A 17,022-nucleotide genomic window follows, 5' to 3' on the forward strand; every position below is an offset into this window, starting at 1 on the left:
TTTAACTTCATTTTTCCATTTGGCATTCTCCATCTGAGAGTGATTACTGAATTAATGACAAGAGAGAAGCTGAAAGCCCAAGGGTCTGTGATAAGAATAGTTGCTACTTTTAGATAGATAAAAAGATGCTGATAGCTACTTCTAAGAACAGTTGCTCACATAGATATTATTGATTAGAACTAGTACTTATTTATCTTATTGACCCAGTCAAAAATAGTATATCTTGAAAGCAAGAGAAGTATCACTATAGTTTTCTATATGAAAGGTTTTCTTCCTCACCCTAGCCAGTTTGACTCAGTGGATAGAGCGTCGGCCTGCGTTCTGAAGTGTCCTGGGTTCGATTCCTGGTCAGGGGCACGTGCCTGGGTTTCAGGCTCGATCCCCAGTGGGGGTCATGCAGGAGGCAGCCGATCAATGATTCTCTCTCATCATTGATGTTTCTCTCTCTCCCTCTCTCTTCCTCTCTGAGATCAATAAAATCACATTTTTAAAAAATAAAATCACCAAAAAGAATACTTTCTTCCAGAAAACGTAAATAATAGGGGGAAGTTTGATGATATGAGATTTAGTTTCCTTCCAACCTCGAAGTAATTTGAAATATTTTACACTAAAAAATATTTAGTGTGACTGTAATCCTAGCTAATACATACAGCTTCCACGTAATTGGAATTATTTGAGTAATAAATACTTTTCAAGACATTCTGAGATTGTTGCAACTTTTAAAGATCAATTTTTTAAAATTTACAAAGTGGGAATAATTGCTACACTAAATAAAATCTAGACCTCCTAGTTAGTGTGACATTCAAGACCTGCCACCTGTCTTTTTAATTTTATCTCTCACTGCCATTGTTCCATGTATGGTCACTTCTCAATTATCTGGTAGTAAATTTCTTCCTTTTGGTTTAATTGTGATTCAGGCACAGCAGGGATCTGGGAAAGGTTCACTGTTTGAGCCAGCTTTGTAGGTAGAATTAGCTGGTACTGATTTTCCGGGCCAAGCTGCCTTCAGCTTCTTTGGCAGGAGGTGGAGAGAAAGGCTGGGAGCATCACCTTTCCCCCCTCCCCTTGCCAGGTTCCTCCAGGCCTGCCTCCTCTCCTTTAGGCTAGCTGCCCTGTCAAGACAATTGGGCAGATCAGGAGTTGGTTGCAGTTTTGTTTTAACTGTGATTTTACATGGCCTTCTTCCTGTTCTTCACTTACCATTCACTCCTATTGGGATATATATATATAATATATATTATATATATATATTATATATTATATATATATATATATATATATATATATATATATATATATATATATATTTTGTTTTTGCTTCTTTGCTGTTACTTACATTTCTCCCTACTTGAAATGCCCTTTCTTTCCCATTGAACTTCTGTTATCCTTTTATCCCCTCAGAGAAAATTTAACCCTACCTTTATCTCATTCCCTTTACAGTATATATTTTATTATTCTCTGTATTTTAGTCATTTTTTACCCTCTTCCCTACTAAAGTATATGTTAGTGACTACATTGGTTTACATAGCAGCCTTGCGTAGTGCAGAGTTTAGACAATTAATAAAAGTAGTGAATCAGAGCCTGAATGAAATAATGCTAAAGAAGATCTTCACATATTTTCTATTTTTACCATTAACATTTTACTTTTGAAATACAGGTGCTTACATGGGCTTCACTTAAACTAAGATGAATTAATTAAAATATGCATTCACTGTATAGGGAGCATCTGATATTTGTTATAGTGACATAATGAGAAATATCTTTTATCTGTTTTTCTATAAACATCTACAAATCATAGAAATTACATTTATAAATTTTCTCAATGTATTTGTAAAACACTTTTATTTATATTCTGTTCAAAATTAATGTTTCCTCAAGATCTGTATATTATTAAAATATTCAGATTTAAGATTGCTTGTTAGAAGTAAAGAATAATTATTTCTTTTCTGGAGAAAAGAAATATCACTAGTGTGATAGAATATGATTGCTTGCATACGAATGGAGACTTTATAGAGATCTAATTGTTTGGGAAATGTATGACTACAACCATATTTTATTCTTTCAGAAACAAGTGGGTGAGATGAAACTACAACTTGAAAGTGTCATCAAGGAAAATGAAAGGTATATCAATTAACTTTTGTTTATTCTATTATTGTCTTAGATTAAATTTTTTTGTTGTTATTTAATATTTTATTTATGTGGCATACTGGTTATGAATGTGGTCTCTTGGGCCTGATTCCTTATTTGATTCCTGGCTCTATTACTAGTATGTGACCTTGGATAAGTTACTTAACCTCTTTGTGCTGTAGTTTTCTTTTGTCTATAAAGTACATGAAATATGGCACATAATGAGCACCATATAAATGTTAGCAATTATTAATAGTATAGCATATAGTATGTATGTTATAAAATATACTGATAAAACAAAAACCTGTCAAGCACTCATCCAACTTAAGAGCTAATGTGTTCCCAAATTGATGCATCTATCCATGTGTTCCTTCTCTATCTCATCCTTCTTCCCTTCTGCAAGAGGTTAACACTATCTTGAGTTTTGTATTTGTCATTTTCTTTTAAAAGTTTTTTATAGGTAGGTATATGTATTTGTAACAATATGTTAATTTTTAGTTTTATTATTTTATGTGTTTATTGTAAATATTTTCTGCTTATAATTGCATGAATTGATTTGAAGTTTTTCTAATATTGTAAAACTTTTTTCCTCCTAAGTTTGTATCATTTTAAAATAAAACACTTAGTTAGTCTATTAATATGTATCTTCCTGTGCTTTCTTTTAGTTGTTTCAAAGTAGGAACTATCTATAATTTAGTTTAATATTAATATTTTAATTGAATTTATTGATGTGACATTGGTTAATAGAATTATATAGGTTTCAGGTATATAAGTTTATAGTACATCATCTGTATATTGTATGTTTACTACCCCAAGTCAAGTCTCCTTCCATCACCATTTATCCCTCCTTTACTTTCTTCTACGTGTCCCCATCTCTCTTCCCTCTGGCAATCACCACACTGTTCTCTGTGTCCTGAGTTTTTCTTTTATTTTTTGCTTAATCCCTTCACCCTTCTCACACAGTGCCCCCAACCTCTCCCTCTGACAGCTGTATCCATGAGTTTGTCTCCACTTTGTTAGTTTATTTTGTTCGTTAGATTCCACATATAAGTGAAATCATAAGGTACTTGTCTTTCTCTGACTGGCTTATTTCATTTAACACAATACTCTCTAGGTTGCTTGACTATAATTCTGAAAGCCTTAAATTCTACTTCAAATTAAGTTGAATAAGTTGAATTTAAGGTTTTCAGAATTATGATCAAGCTTGTGTAAGAAGGTGCTGGAAAATAAAGCGTCAATAATCTTGATTTCATAACTAGCAACAATTTTATTCTCTGTTTATTAACTGAGATGAGGAAGAGGTCAAATAAGCTTTGTGAACACAATGAAGAAAACAACAAATAATTCTGTAAGATTTCATATCCCATTTCCATTTTATTGACTGTATGAAAATACTATCACATTTTAAATATTTTTCTGAATGTCTTGTTTTATCAATTAATAAAGTATAGTATCTGAATTTTACCTTTTTGAAAATTTAAAAATGCAAACTGGTTACACTTGAATTCATTATGACCAATTTAATGCTTTTGAAATTGTAAGGTATTTTCATTCTTATCACACAGTATTTAATGGCGATTAAACACTTCTAATTTTTTTGGTCTGCTTAAAAATGATTTTTTATGTAAAGAATGATTTTTTGACCCAAATGTTTGTTTAATTAACCTTAAATATTAATTACTATTACTAAAATTAATTTATATTATTACCGTGTTAACTGTTTGTTCCAAAGGTTGCACAGTGAATTAAAAGATGCTGTTGTAAAACAGTTGGAGGCCCTTCCCTTTGGCACAGAGATGGGAAATGATATATATATAGATGATGAAACAGTCAGGAATCTTCAAGAACAGTTACAACTTGCCAATAAAGTAAGTGACATTTATATATTTTTAAATTATATCCTGAATAAACCGAGACTTTGTAAAAATCTGTGTTAATTGCCTGGGCTGGTGTGGCTCAGAGGTTGAGAGTCAACCTATGAACCAGGAGGTCTCAGTTTGATTCCCGGTCAAGACACATGCCCAGGTTGTGGGCTCGATTTCCCGGTGGCATTGAGCATGTGGGAGGCGGCCAATCAATGATTCTCTCTCATTAATGATGTTTCTACCTCTCTCTCCTTCTCCCTTCCTCTTTGAAATCAATAAAAAAAATATATATTTTTAAATCTGTGTTAATCATTATTTATTAACTAGAGGCCTAATGCATGAAATTCGTGCAAGGGACTCGGCCCTCGCAGTCCCAGCTTCGTCCAGAAGGTCGTCCGGACAGTCGTTCTACTGTTCGGCCATAAGGTCTAATTAGCATATTATGCTTTTATTATTATAGATATTTTTAATTGAATCATAAAGCTTTTAACATGAATTTATCTTATAAAATATTTAACATCAAGGACATTTTTAAAGAGAAAAATCATTAGTTATCTACTTCTGTAAATTTGTTTTTTATTTTTCTGTGTTTTCTTCTGATACTGTTGTCTTCCATTTTCAAAGATTATAGAATTATATTTTTCTAAAATGATACTTCTACGATTACATTTTTTCTTGTTTTATCCTCATAGAAATTGAACTATTTGGGAAGCCATGTTCTATATATCCTGTTTTCAATACTTCAATACTAATTTTTTGTGATTATACCTATGGGAATTTTATTCTAATTTACAATTTTATATCTGAGGTATCTCATCTCTTGTATGGATTTGAATCCCTATTCTACTTTCTTGCTGTGTACCTCAGTTTCTTCATTTATATAAGGGGATTAGAAATTCTGTATTACAATTTCGATTTTATGGTTACTTATGAAGAGTCATATTTTTTTATTGGAAATTTGGTTTTGGAATTGTTTACTTACGAAAGTGATATTGTGGATTAATCAGCTAGCTATATTTACCTTAGTAAGGAGCATGTATTTAATATTGAGTTTAAAAAGTAATAGGAGGGGGGAAAATGAGGGATTCATGTTTTTTACTTTGTTCTAGAGTAGTGTTATCAGGAAGGACTTATAAATGTATATGTAGACTAAATATATAGTAGTTTGTAGTTTCAAACTACTATATTGTAGTTTCTAAAAACAAAATCAAATGAACTAAATAACATGTCTCTAAAAAGCATCTCTCTCATAGTAGTTTTGTTGCTATAATGTCCAGTGCTAGATTTTATAAAACTTGAAAATTACTTATTCTTTTTTAACATTTTTTTACTTTCTTTTTAAAACTATACTCTCATTCCGTACCCTTTTCTCCTCCTGTCTTCTTTCTCTTTGCCTTTCCATCTACATCCAGCTTGGTCTCCTGTCATATCTCTGAAGGTGGCCCCACTTTTTTGCTACACTTGGATCAGTTATTTAGTAGATTTGGTGAGGTCCAAGTTGAGCACTCAAAAAGAGGAAAGCAGATTGGCTACAAATTTCCCCACAAAGGTTTTTTCCAGACTCTGCCATCAACTCACTGAGGGACCCTATGCCAATGGCCGGGGAGAGCATTAAGAAAATAATGCTTGCTACATGCTCCTTTAGTGTTTCTCAGTGAGTCTGGTTTCATGACTCCTCATCAGGATGCTTAAGAATTATTGAGGACCCCAAAGATATTTTTGTGTTTGTAGGTTGGGTAGCTATTAGTATTTATTGTATTTCAAATTTAAACATGTTTTTGAAAACAAATGGAAGCATGGGACCACATTCCAGTAGCCATCAGTGATGATAGCATCACACAGCACATCATATAAACTTCAGGAAACTCCACTGTACACTCATCAGAAGATGAGTAAGAAAGGAAAATAGTATATTTATATTATTATGAACAGAATTTTGACCTCAAGGATCCCTGAAGCACACTTTGAGAATTGCTATATTGAAGAAATAATGACTTGAGAAGCTTCTCGTTATAAAATGCCAGGTGAAAATAGACACTAATAAAAGAGTAAATTGACCGTACCTTTGCGACACCCACCATCCAATCAAGAAATTAACCCAATAATTTGAGTATGCAAATTAACCCAACAAAGATGGTGGGTTAATTTGCATATGCAGGCGCCCAGCGGCCAGGGGTGGGGCAGTGTGGGAAGGCAGAAAGGCTGCTCCAGCCGAAGCGAAGGCGGTGCCGGCAGCCAGGGGAAGGAAGGCCCATTCTTGCACGAATCTTCGTGCATTGGGCCTCTAGTAGTATAATACAAACATCAAACTGTATCATTTCCAATTTTGTTAAAAGAAAAACAAGATTCTCCCCAAAAATCACATTTATAAATATCAATACATCTAACATTTATAAAAATTATTATATCTAGATGTTAGCAATATTTACTATCAGCTGGTAAAATTATAGGTAATTCTTTTCTTTTTATGTATTTTCCCAATTTTCTACACTTATTACATTTATTACTTTTACAATTACAAAAAATGTCTTGTACTTTGCCAGGGGCAATTTTCTTTGTCAGTAATTTCTAAGGCTTACACTGTGTTGAAGAACAAGGAGAGTGGTTTCATCCCTATCTGATCTAAGAGCTTTAATTTCGCCTATGAAATCTAAATAAATAAAAAAATTCAAAGAAATTTTCACCTTTTGTTTTATTCTCTAAATTATTAATACATCTTCATATCATCAAAAATATTACAATTATACCATCTTTACACAGTTCTATTTTTTTCTTTATTTTTACTTTTTCCCATCATCATCTATCCCCCTATACCTTCTGCCACCCCCACACATCCCCCTCCCCCCCCACAAACACTACACTGTTGTCCATGTTCTTTTAATTTTATGACTTTTATGCAAGAATATTCTTTCTGCAAAAGAGTATGGTTAATTTGTACTGTGCAGTAAATAGCCTGCTAATAATTTAATGAGTTCTCAAATATTTTTGTTTTATAGGAAAAAAATTATGTTTTGGAACTCTGGCAGAATGTTTCTCAGGAGTTGAACAGAGTGAAGAAACTTTACCAGGAGAATAAGACTGAGGCCCAAATTCAAGTAATTGAAGGAAAAAATCAAAAGGTAAAATTGGCTATCATGGTTTTCTTGTATAGCAATAAGAAATCACATTCTGGAGAAACTCAGTTTTGGAGAGGAATATCTAAGTTTCTAGTGTGTCGTCTATGTAACAGTAAATAAATCTTTGATAGTTAAAAATCTTTTGAGCCGATAATTAAAGCAGTTCCTACTGTACATTGGATTTTATGTCATCAGCAGTGAAAGCCATATTTAGTGTTAAGAAGCAGCTATTAGATTATCTATAATAATAAAAGTGTAATATGCTAATTAGACCAGACAGCCGAACGACCTTTCTCACTTCCTTCCGGATGATCTTCCTGATGACCATGCTATGACATCCCGCCAGGCCAGCCAGGGCAGGTGTGATGTGATTGGTCGGGGGCCCGGCCATTGCCCCATGATCGCCCTGCAGAAGGAGGCTCAGGCCACCAGCTGGTGGGGCAGTCGATCAATCGGGAGGCTCCACGATCACCCCAAAGAGGGAGGCCCAGGCCACAGACCAGCAGGCTGTAGTGGGTGGGTAGGGCCTCCCTCTGTGGGGGCGATCCATCGTAGAGCTGGGGCTGGGTGTGTGGGGCCTCCCTCTTTGGGGCAATCGATCATGGGGTTCCCAGACTGTGAGAGGGCACAGGCAAGGCTGTGGGACACCCTCCTCCCTGTGCATGAATTTCATGCACCGGGCCTCTAGTTATGTATAAATGGACCTCTAAAGCTTTTACAGTCTTCATTTCTGCCTTGCTTAAAAGAGACAAAAACTATTCATTGGATCATGACAAATGAAGAAATCTGCTCAACTATAGGGACAACACTATATAAAATGAAAATTGACACCTTTTTTTATACATGTGTTTTTATTGATTGCAGCAAGAGGAAGGGAGAGGGAGAGAGAGATAGAAATATCAATGATGAGAGAGAATCATGGATCTGCTGCCTCCTGCACACCCTGCACTAGGGATTGAGCCTACCACGTAGTCATGTGCTCTGATCAGGAATCGAATGGTGATCTCCTGGTTCACAGGTCAACACTCAATCACTGAGCCACACTGACCGGGTAAAAATTGACACCTTTAAATGTGAACTTTTACTAAAATAGATGTTAAATTTGTCTAACCTAAATTAATCAGAATAGAATTTTACAATAGGAAGGTATCTTAATGGTTGCTTAAAGATTTCTTTCTATCAAAAGCAAAAATCATTTTATATTCTTCCAAAGTGGACATCTAGCTTTCACTTCATACTTCATGTTGATATAAACTCACTGTACAGGACCATCCATTCCATTGGAAAACCTGTCTCTTTTATCCTTTTGTTCTTTTTCTGCTAGGTACATTGACAACTGTGGAGTAGTTCTAGTTCAAGTAGTTTTTCTGTTGAGTTTGAGAAGGCAACTGTTGGAAATTTCTACCTAAACAAGTCATAGTAATATTGACATGATGCTTTGCAGTTTACTAAATAACTTATCTAAATGCCTGGGGTTGAAAATAACCCATGTTGTCTGATCCGTAAGACTAGAGATCTAGAAACCATTTCTAATATAATTAAGTTCTCTAAGGTTGCTTCCTTGTTTAGGTCAGTCAGCCAAGCAATTAGATGTTTGTTTTGTTTGTTTTTCACCTGAATAAGATTATGTTTGCCCTGTAGCTTGCAGTAAATTTCTTTTTTACAAAACTTCACAAACAATACTCTGTTCTTATTTTCCCAGTTATCTAACATTCTTTAATTCTGTCTCCAGACATACTAACAGTTACTCCCAACTATTTGTCACCTGCACATGTAATTTTAGTAAGAGCATTACAGATAATCAAATGATTTAAACCTTGTGGCACTCAAGCTGTGAGAATTTTTAAAAGTGAGAGTGGGACAGTAACTCCTTTGCCATGTTTTGCATTGTAGGTTTTGTATATGTTTGAATGTGGCTTTCCAATATTGGACAGGACTTCTCTAGCATGTCTATTGACTAATGAATTGATTTCTAGATTATGCTTTCACAAAAAAACAGAAATAGCTACATTACTTTCCATATTGCCACCTTATTTAATTTCAGTAATCATTTATTTAAAAGTTTATCATTTCTTACACTATTAATTCACACAATAATAGAAGAAATGCCACTGATTTCATCTAGACTGGACATAATGATTTTAAACTTGATTTTAGTTTAATTTTAAATAAGCGTTGCAAACCAAATGCTCTTTATGTACTCCATATTTTTTACTGTAGAATCAGCTGACCAATTCTCAACACTTGAACAAGAAACTTTATGCTAATACTGAGGGCATAGAAATGGTAAGTGATAATACCATTTAGTGTACTTATTTATATAAACTTTAAATTGTCGCCATAAATATTTATTTACGCTAATGTAAATCAACAAGAAACTTGTTACATGACATTAATATAGGTAAGCAGTACTCTTTTCTCTTCATCCGTCTTTTTCTTTCACATTTTTAATAACATGACAGAGTTCACAGTACTTTTTGGAGATCAAAAGCTAACATCTATCTGAAATATATTTTAATTTGAAAATACTCATAGGTTTCTTGGTAGGATCTCCTGAGAGTAACCTAGACTGGGACCTCCTCAAGAAAGGGACTCATGCACTGGTAGGTATGTACTAGTAGGAAGAGAACTGTTAATTCAGTGAATAGCCTCATTTCTGAAATAACAGGACACTAAGAACAATTTGTTAGTTGACTGACCACCAGAACTAACTGGTACACCTACATTTCCCTGTGATTTTTTTCCCTAAATAAATATAATCAGCCCTCCCACTTCTGCTCTTTACCATTTTTTCCTCTCACTTTCCTTTCCTTTTCTTTCAGATTTTTTTTCTCTTTTTCCTTCCATTTTCTTTTCCTTCTTGGAATTTTATTTTACCTCATTATTGAGTAATAGGATTATGACATCTCAGGTAATTATTCTCCTTCCTTTCTTTGTTTTACTTAGTTACTCTGCTATTTTTGTTAGTACCTAATGAAAATGTCTTTGTTTAAGTGCAGAATTGTGCCACCAAAAGTAAGTTACCTAACTTTATCCTGTATTTTTAAATTTTCTCTTAACCCTGTAAAATTATTAAATCAGTTTCCCCTGTTTTACTTATGTTAACATTTAGAATTTCCAGCCACTTATAGTTTTTATAATATACTTCTTAGGGTTTTACAATAGTATTAAAATCCAGAACAAAATGACTGATTTCCATGATTAAGAAATCCTATTTCGCCGAAACCGGTTTGGCTCAATGGATAGAGCGTCGGCCTGCGGACTCAAGGGTCCCAGGTTCGATTCCAGTCAAGGGCATGTACCTTGGTTGCGGGCACATCCCCAGTAGGGGGTGTGCAAGAGGCAGCTGATTGATGTTCCTCTCATCGATGTTTCTAACTCTCTATCCCTCTCTCTTCCTCTCTGTAAAAAATCAATAAAAAATATATTAAAAAAAAAAAAGAAATCCTATTTCTACATGAAATTAATAGTTTAACATCACAATTATTCTTTCTTTCTTTCAGTATATCCCCTAGAATTGTGGGGATTATATAATTCTTTGGTATATCATACAACAGAGCCCCTATTTTATTATAAACAACCCAAAGTCATTGTGATGGAAGTCATGAGAAAAGAATATTTAAGTAATCACAGGGAACACATTAAACATTTCTAAGGCACAGAATTTATTGTTTCAGGCCAAATTCAACTGTAGATACAAGAAAAATGTTAAAGGAGCAAACAGGATGGATAAAAGAGAGTTGTGTTATAAAGAACAAATAAAAGACTGTACTGTGGTTAAAATATGGAAAATAGTTAAAATAAATTTTAAAGTATAACTGTTTCTTAATGTATATACATATGATCAATCAGGACTAATGAGTGTTACTGGAGGTAGCTGAGTGATTGCAATGATCTTGTACATCTCAAAGCGCATTCAGAGCATAGGCACAGGGCAAGTTTAGGTCAAAGTCAATATGAAGAAAAGTCTCCTTTAAAAATTAAGCAATTTCTACTTAAAACTTTTCTGATTACATGAATTAAGCTGATTAAAAGAATAGGTTTCAATAGTTGTACAATGGTTTTCATGGCCAGTGCACATTAGTAATATGCAAAAGGAAAAATGCCCTGACTTGAATGGTACATGAAAGTACAAGTTTATATTTTTTACTAGAGGCCCGGTGCATGAAATTCGTGCACAGGGGTGGGGGGAGTGTCCCTCAGCCCAGCCTGCACCCTCTCCAATCTGGGACCAGTGGAGCCTAAACGGGAAGTTGGACACCCCTCTCACAATCCAGGACTGCTGGCTCCCAACCGCTCACCTGTCTGCCTGCCCGATTGCCCCTAATCACTTCTGTCTGCCAGCCTGATCACCCCCTAACCACCTGATGGATGCCTAATTGCTCCTCTGCCAGCCCGATTGCCCCTAACTGCCCTCCCCTGGCAGCCTGGTTGCCCCTAACTGTCCTCCCCTGCAGGCCTGGTTGCCCCCAACTGCCCTCCCCTGCAGGCCTGGTCCCCCCCCCCCCAACTGCCCTCCCCTGTAGGCCTGATCGCCCACAACTGCCCTCCCCTTCTGGCTATCTTGTGGTGGCCATTTTGTGTCCACATGGGGGCGGCCATCTTTGACCATATGGGGGCGGCCATTTTATGTGTTGGAGTGATGGTCGATTTGCATATTACCTATTTATTATATAACTAGAGGCCCAGTGCATGATTGAATCATGCACGTGTAGGGTCCCCTACACGCTTTTGCTTTTGATCACGGGGAGCTGGGTGCCTGTCCGCTAGTGCACCAGGCCTTTCAGAAGCCTCCAGCGCGGCAGAGGCTTCTGAAAGGCCTGGTGTCTGAGCGGAAAGGCATCCAGCTGCCACGCTTTTGCTTTTGATCGCGGGGAGCTGGGTGCCTGTCTGCTGGTGTCTGAGTGGACAGGCATCCAGCTGCCACGCTTTCACTTTCGATCGCTGGTGCACCAGGCCTTTCAGAAGCCTCCGGCGTGGCGGAGGCTTCTGAAAGGCCTGGTGTCTGAGCAGAAAGGCATCCAGCTGCCACGCTTTTGCTTTTGATCGCAGGGAGCTGGGTGCCTGTCTGCTGGTGCACCAGGCCTTTCAGAAGCCTCCAGCTGCCACGCTTTCACTTTCGATCGCTGGTGCACCAGGCCTTTTAGAAGCCTCCGTCGTGGCGGAGGCTTCTGAAAGGCCTGGTGCTTGAGCGGAAAGGCATCCAGCTGCCACGCTTTTGCTTTTGATCGCGGGGAGTTGGGTGCCTGTCTGCTGGTGCACCAGGCCTTTCAGAAGCCTCCAGCGCGGCGGAGGCTTCTGAAAGGCCTGGTGTCTGAGCGGAAAGGCATCCAGCTGCCACGCTTTCACTTTCGATCGCTGGTGTCTGAGCGGAAAGGCATCCAGCTGCCACGCTTTTGCTTTTGATCGCAGGGAGCTGGGTGCCTGTCTGCTGGTGCACCAGACCTTTCAGAAGCCTCCAGCTGCCACGCTTTCACTTTCGATCGCTGGTGCTTGAGCGGAAAGGCATCCAGCTGCCACGCTTTTGCTTTTGATCGCGGGGAGTTGGGTGCCTGTCTGCTGGTGCACCAGGCCTTTCAGAAGCCTCCAGCGCGGCGGAGGCTTCTGAAAGGCCTGGTGTCTGAGCGGAAAGGCATCCAGCTGCCACGCTTTCACTTTCGATCGCTGGTGCACCAGGCCTTTCAGAAGCCTCCGCCACCGGAGGCTTCTGAAAGGCCTGGTGCTTGAGCGGAAAGGCATCCAGCTGCCACACTTTTGCTTTTGATCGCGGGGAGCTGGGTGCCTGAGCGTACAGGCACCCAGCTCCCACGCTTTTGATGGTCCGTGGCCACTGAGGGGGGCTACCCTGCTGTTGAGAGGTGCAGGGGGCGGGACTCCCACCCCCTGCGCCTCTCAACGGCCGCTGAGGGTGGCTGCCGCGGACACCTGGCTACCCTGCCGTTGAGAGGCGCAGCTGGGTATCCGCGCAGGCCCCCTCAGCAGCTGCAGATCTGGCCTCCATCTGGCCGTTGAGAGTCGCAGGGGGCGGGAGTCCCGCCCCCCTCAGTGGCAGCGGATCCATGCCTCTCAATGGCCGGATAGGCCACCCCGAGTCCCGCCCCCCAGCCTGCCACCGCCCAATCGTGGGCGTAGCGGAGTGATGGTAATTTACATTTTACTCTATTATTAGATAAGATAATATGTAAATATCCTATCTAATAAAAGAGTGATATGCAAATTGACCATACCTCTGCCACGCCCACAAGCCAATCAGTGAATATGCAAATAAACCCAACCAAGATGACTGCAGCCACAGAGAGCAGGAGGGAGGCTTGGGTTTCCCTGGCAATGGAGGAAGCCAAGCTTTCCTCCTGCCCTTGCCAGCCTAGGCCTCCACTCAAGGCTACAAAGTTTCAATGATATAAGATAAATAAATCCAAACAGAAATGGCAGCAGCCATGGAGCTGGAAAGAGCAGAAGGCTACGGTTGCCCCTAGTGATGGAGGAAGCCAAGCTTCTGAAGCCCTGGCCTGCCTTGGCCTCCGCTACAGGCTACAAAGTTTCAATTATAGAAGATACATAAATCCCAGATACCAGGGCCTCCGCTTGGATTGCCCGGAGGTGTGGCCAGCCTGCAGACCACCACAGGCCTCTCGCCCAGGCTGCCCCAAGGGAATCCCCACCCTGATCTGGGACACCCTTCAGGGAAAATCAGCTGGCCCCCACCCATGCACCAGGCCTCTATCCTATCTAATAAAAGAGTAATATGCAGATTGACCATCACTCCAACACACAAGATGGCTGCCCCCATGTGGTCAAAGATCCTGCCCCTATGTGGACACAAGATGACCACCACAAGATGGCCAGTAGGGGAGGGCAGTAGGGAGGGACCAGGCCTGCAAGGTAGGGCAGTTGTGGGCAATCAGGCCAGCAGGGGAGGGCACTTGGGAGGGATCAGGCCTGCAAGGGAGGGGAGTTGGGGGCAATCAAGCCTGCAGGGGAGCGCATTTAGGGGTGACCAGGCCGGCAGAGGAGGGAAGTTGGGGGTGACCTGGCCTGCAGGGAAGGACAGTTGGGGGTACCCAGGCCTGCAGGGGAGAGCAGTTGGGGGGGACCAGGCCTTCAGGGGAGGGCAGTTAGGGGCAAACAGGCTGGCAGGGGACCAGTTAGGCATCAATCAGGCTGGCAGGGGAGTGGTTAAGGGGTGATCAGGCTGGCAGGCAGAAGCGGTTAGGGTCAATCAGGAAGGCAGGCAGGCGAGCTGTTGGGAGGCTGCAGTCCTGGATTGTGAGAGGGCAGTCGGACATCCCTCAAGGGGTCCCAGATTGGAGAGGGTGCAGGCTGGGCTGAGGGACATCCCCCCCCCCCCCGTGCACGAATTTCATGCACCGGGCCTCTAGTTATTGTATAATAATATTTACATATTACAGAGGATGGCTGTAGCTATAGTAAGAGTTCATATTTCCTACAGATTCTCTTTACTGAATTCATATTCTTTTTTGAGATTTTCTTAACAAAATTACTCAAAAATATTTATTAATTACCTACTAAGTTCCTTGCACTGTTATAGATGTTCTAGTTGCAAGAGGAAGTGCATCTATCTGCAGAGCCCCAGTCTACTTAGTAAAACAGGAAAGATACCTGACCAGTGTGGTTCAGTGGTTGAGCATCAACCCATGCACCAGGAGGTCACAGGTTCTATTCCCATTCAGGGCACATGCCCAGGTAGCGGGCTTGATCCCCAGTACAGGGAATGTAGGAGGCAGACAATCCATGTTTCTCTCTCATCAGTGTTTCTGTCTATCCCTCTCCCTCCTCTTTCTAAAATTAAGAAAAACATTAAAAAAACAAACAGGAAAGAAGAAATAATCAGTGAGTAAAGTGCTGAAATAGATGATAACTGAGAGGGACGCTTCCTTGGACCTTTATGAATCTCCACATTCTATGAATCTTCCACATTGTTTCTGCTCACAAATGCCTAACTAGGCCAAACCAGATGCAGTTGTTGAGCTTCTGCTAGGATTGCTACTAAGTTAAGTGTGTTAGTTAGCAACACTAGCTTCTTATAATTCACAATTCTAATAATGTATATTTCTACTAATTCTACATCATTTATCTTTAAGATACTCTCAAATAATAAAACAAGCATTATTTATGCTAGTGTCAAGATAGTATATATAATTTTTAAAAAATCTATAATAATAAAAGCATAATATGCTAATTAGACCGGACAAAGCCTGGGCTGCGAGGGAAGCTCGGGCCCAGGTGCCAGAGGGAAGCCGGTGCCAGCAGCCAGGGAAGGAAGGCCTACTCTTGCACAAATTTCATGCATCGGGTCCCTAGTTAATGGTATAATACAGATATTATAGAGGAATTCAGAGAAGTGAATCAGTTTGGGCTGAAGTTGTTGAAAGAGCTTCACAGGAGAATTTGAAATTATATTAAAGGTCATCTACTTCCCTAAATGAAATAGAGATCCTTCTATTAAATGCTTTTCAGTTAGATGGTAATTTAGCCTGTTTTGAATATCCCCTGTAAGAGATATTATACTTACCCTAGCAGCCTTTTCCTTTCAACTCTGATTACTGGAAAGCTAGAAATCTCTCATTAGATTTCTTCCCACTGATACCCAGTTTTATCTTTTGGAGAAATATAGAAAGCTCACTTCTTCAAGTCAGCCCTTCAGTTATTTTCATGTAATCATATGTCTTTCTTGACTCATTTCCATTGTTACACCCAGGTTTTATTGCTGTTTTGTTGTTGTTGTTATTTTTTTTGGCTGTGGTATAATTTGCCTACTTATTTCTAGTTCTTTCTCTGTATGTGACACTTGGTCTCTTAAATTGTAATTTGTTAATTGAATACTAAATTCTGGTCTGCAGTAGTCTACTTCCCAACATAAAGATAAAGATGCAGTCCAGAAGCTTTTTTTCAGGTCTCATAAAGACATTCATTCATTCATTCCTCAAAGGTATAAGTACTTAGAATGTGCTAAATCAGGTGCATATCCTAAGTGACAATGCAAGTTCTGGAAGAAGCTAATCCTCAAAAAATGGCTCATATTGTAGCCAGAAATATATAAACTTTAAATATAATGCAATATATATTGTAAAAGTACATATAAAGTTTTGTCAAAATGCAAAAAGGAAACAGTTAATTCTGCCTTACATTGAGTGGATGACATGGAATGTGGATGGATGAATGCTGGCAGAAGGAGGACATCCCAGGCAGAGGGAAATACAATGGAGTATTAACAATATGAAGTCAATACCATTGTATTAGGTAGAGTATTAGGGAAGCACAATGAAAATTGCTTCTGGAACTTTTGCTGGAGAAATGTATGTATGATCCGTTGGGAAGGAAGAGACTGAAATCAGGACTGTCAGTTAGGAGGTAACTGTCATCCATACGGCTTTGCATCTAAGGCATATAGAGAGAGATAAGGAATTTGTACCATCATGGTAAAAGCAGCACTTACAGAAGAAAATAATTTCCCTTAGAAAAATTTTTCTGCACATGGAAAAGTGCTTCATATCTTACTTTAGTTTCCTTCAAAAGTAGACCCTGAGGAAAGGGTTTCAAAGCATGTAGTTTATTTAGAGACTAGAGGCTCGATGCATGAAATTCCTGCAAGGGGCTCAGCCCCTGCCTCCACCCGCTGCAGTGGCCAAATCGGCCTTCACTGCCCCGGCTTTGTCTGGAAGGTCATCCGGAAGGACATCTGGTCTAATTAGCATATTACCCTTTTATTATTATAGATAATACAGGGAGCACCATTAGGGGAGTGGGGAAGTGAGACTAGGAAGGGAAGAGAGACAGCCAATAAAGTGTTTTCAACAGTCAAGTGAATTAACATTGTGGGTAACTGAAACTTAATTCTGCTAATGAACTGTGGAAGCCGGCATAGACTCAGTTATTCTGCCATGGGACACAAG

At 39.2% G+C, this 17,022-nt stretch overlaps 1 protein-coding gene across 7 annotated transcripts in view; it reads left to right on the top strand.

The window, feature by feature from the left end:
- Nucleotides 1-17,022, top strand: part of SCLT1 (sodium channel and clathrin linker 1) — a 106,956-nt gene that overhangs the window by 13,198 nt on the left and 76,736 nt on the right. For 5 of the 7 annotated variants that reach the window (XM_079770675.1, XM_079770671.1, XM_079770672.1 and 2 more), the window contains 4 exons: nucleotides 2,066-2,121; nucleotides 3,860-3,995; nucleotides 6,989-7,111; nucleotides 9,329-9,394. In XM_079770675.1, the coding sequence (XP_079626801.1) occupies nucleotides 2,066-2,121; nucleotides 3,860-3,995; nucleotides 6,989-7,111; nucleotides 9,329-9,394 (381 nt within the window). The remainder of the gene's footprint in view (nucleotides 1-2,065; nucleotides 2,122-3,859; nucleotides 3,996-6,988; nucleotides 7,112-9,328; nucleotides 9,395-17,022) is intronic. The other 2 variants (XM_079770673.1, XM_079770677.1) reach the window with 1 other exon arrangement.

The sequence above is a fragment of the Cnephaeus nilssonii genome, assembly GCF_951640355.1.
Source record: "Cnephaeus nilssonii genome assembly, chromosome: 5".
In the NCBI taxonomy this organism is placed as follows: Eukaryota; Metazoa; Chordata; class Mammalia; order Chiroptera; family Vespertilionidae; genus Cnephaeus; species Cnephaeus nilssonii.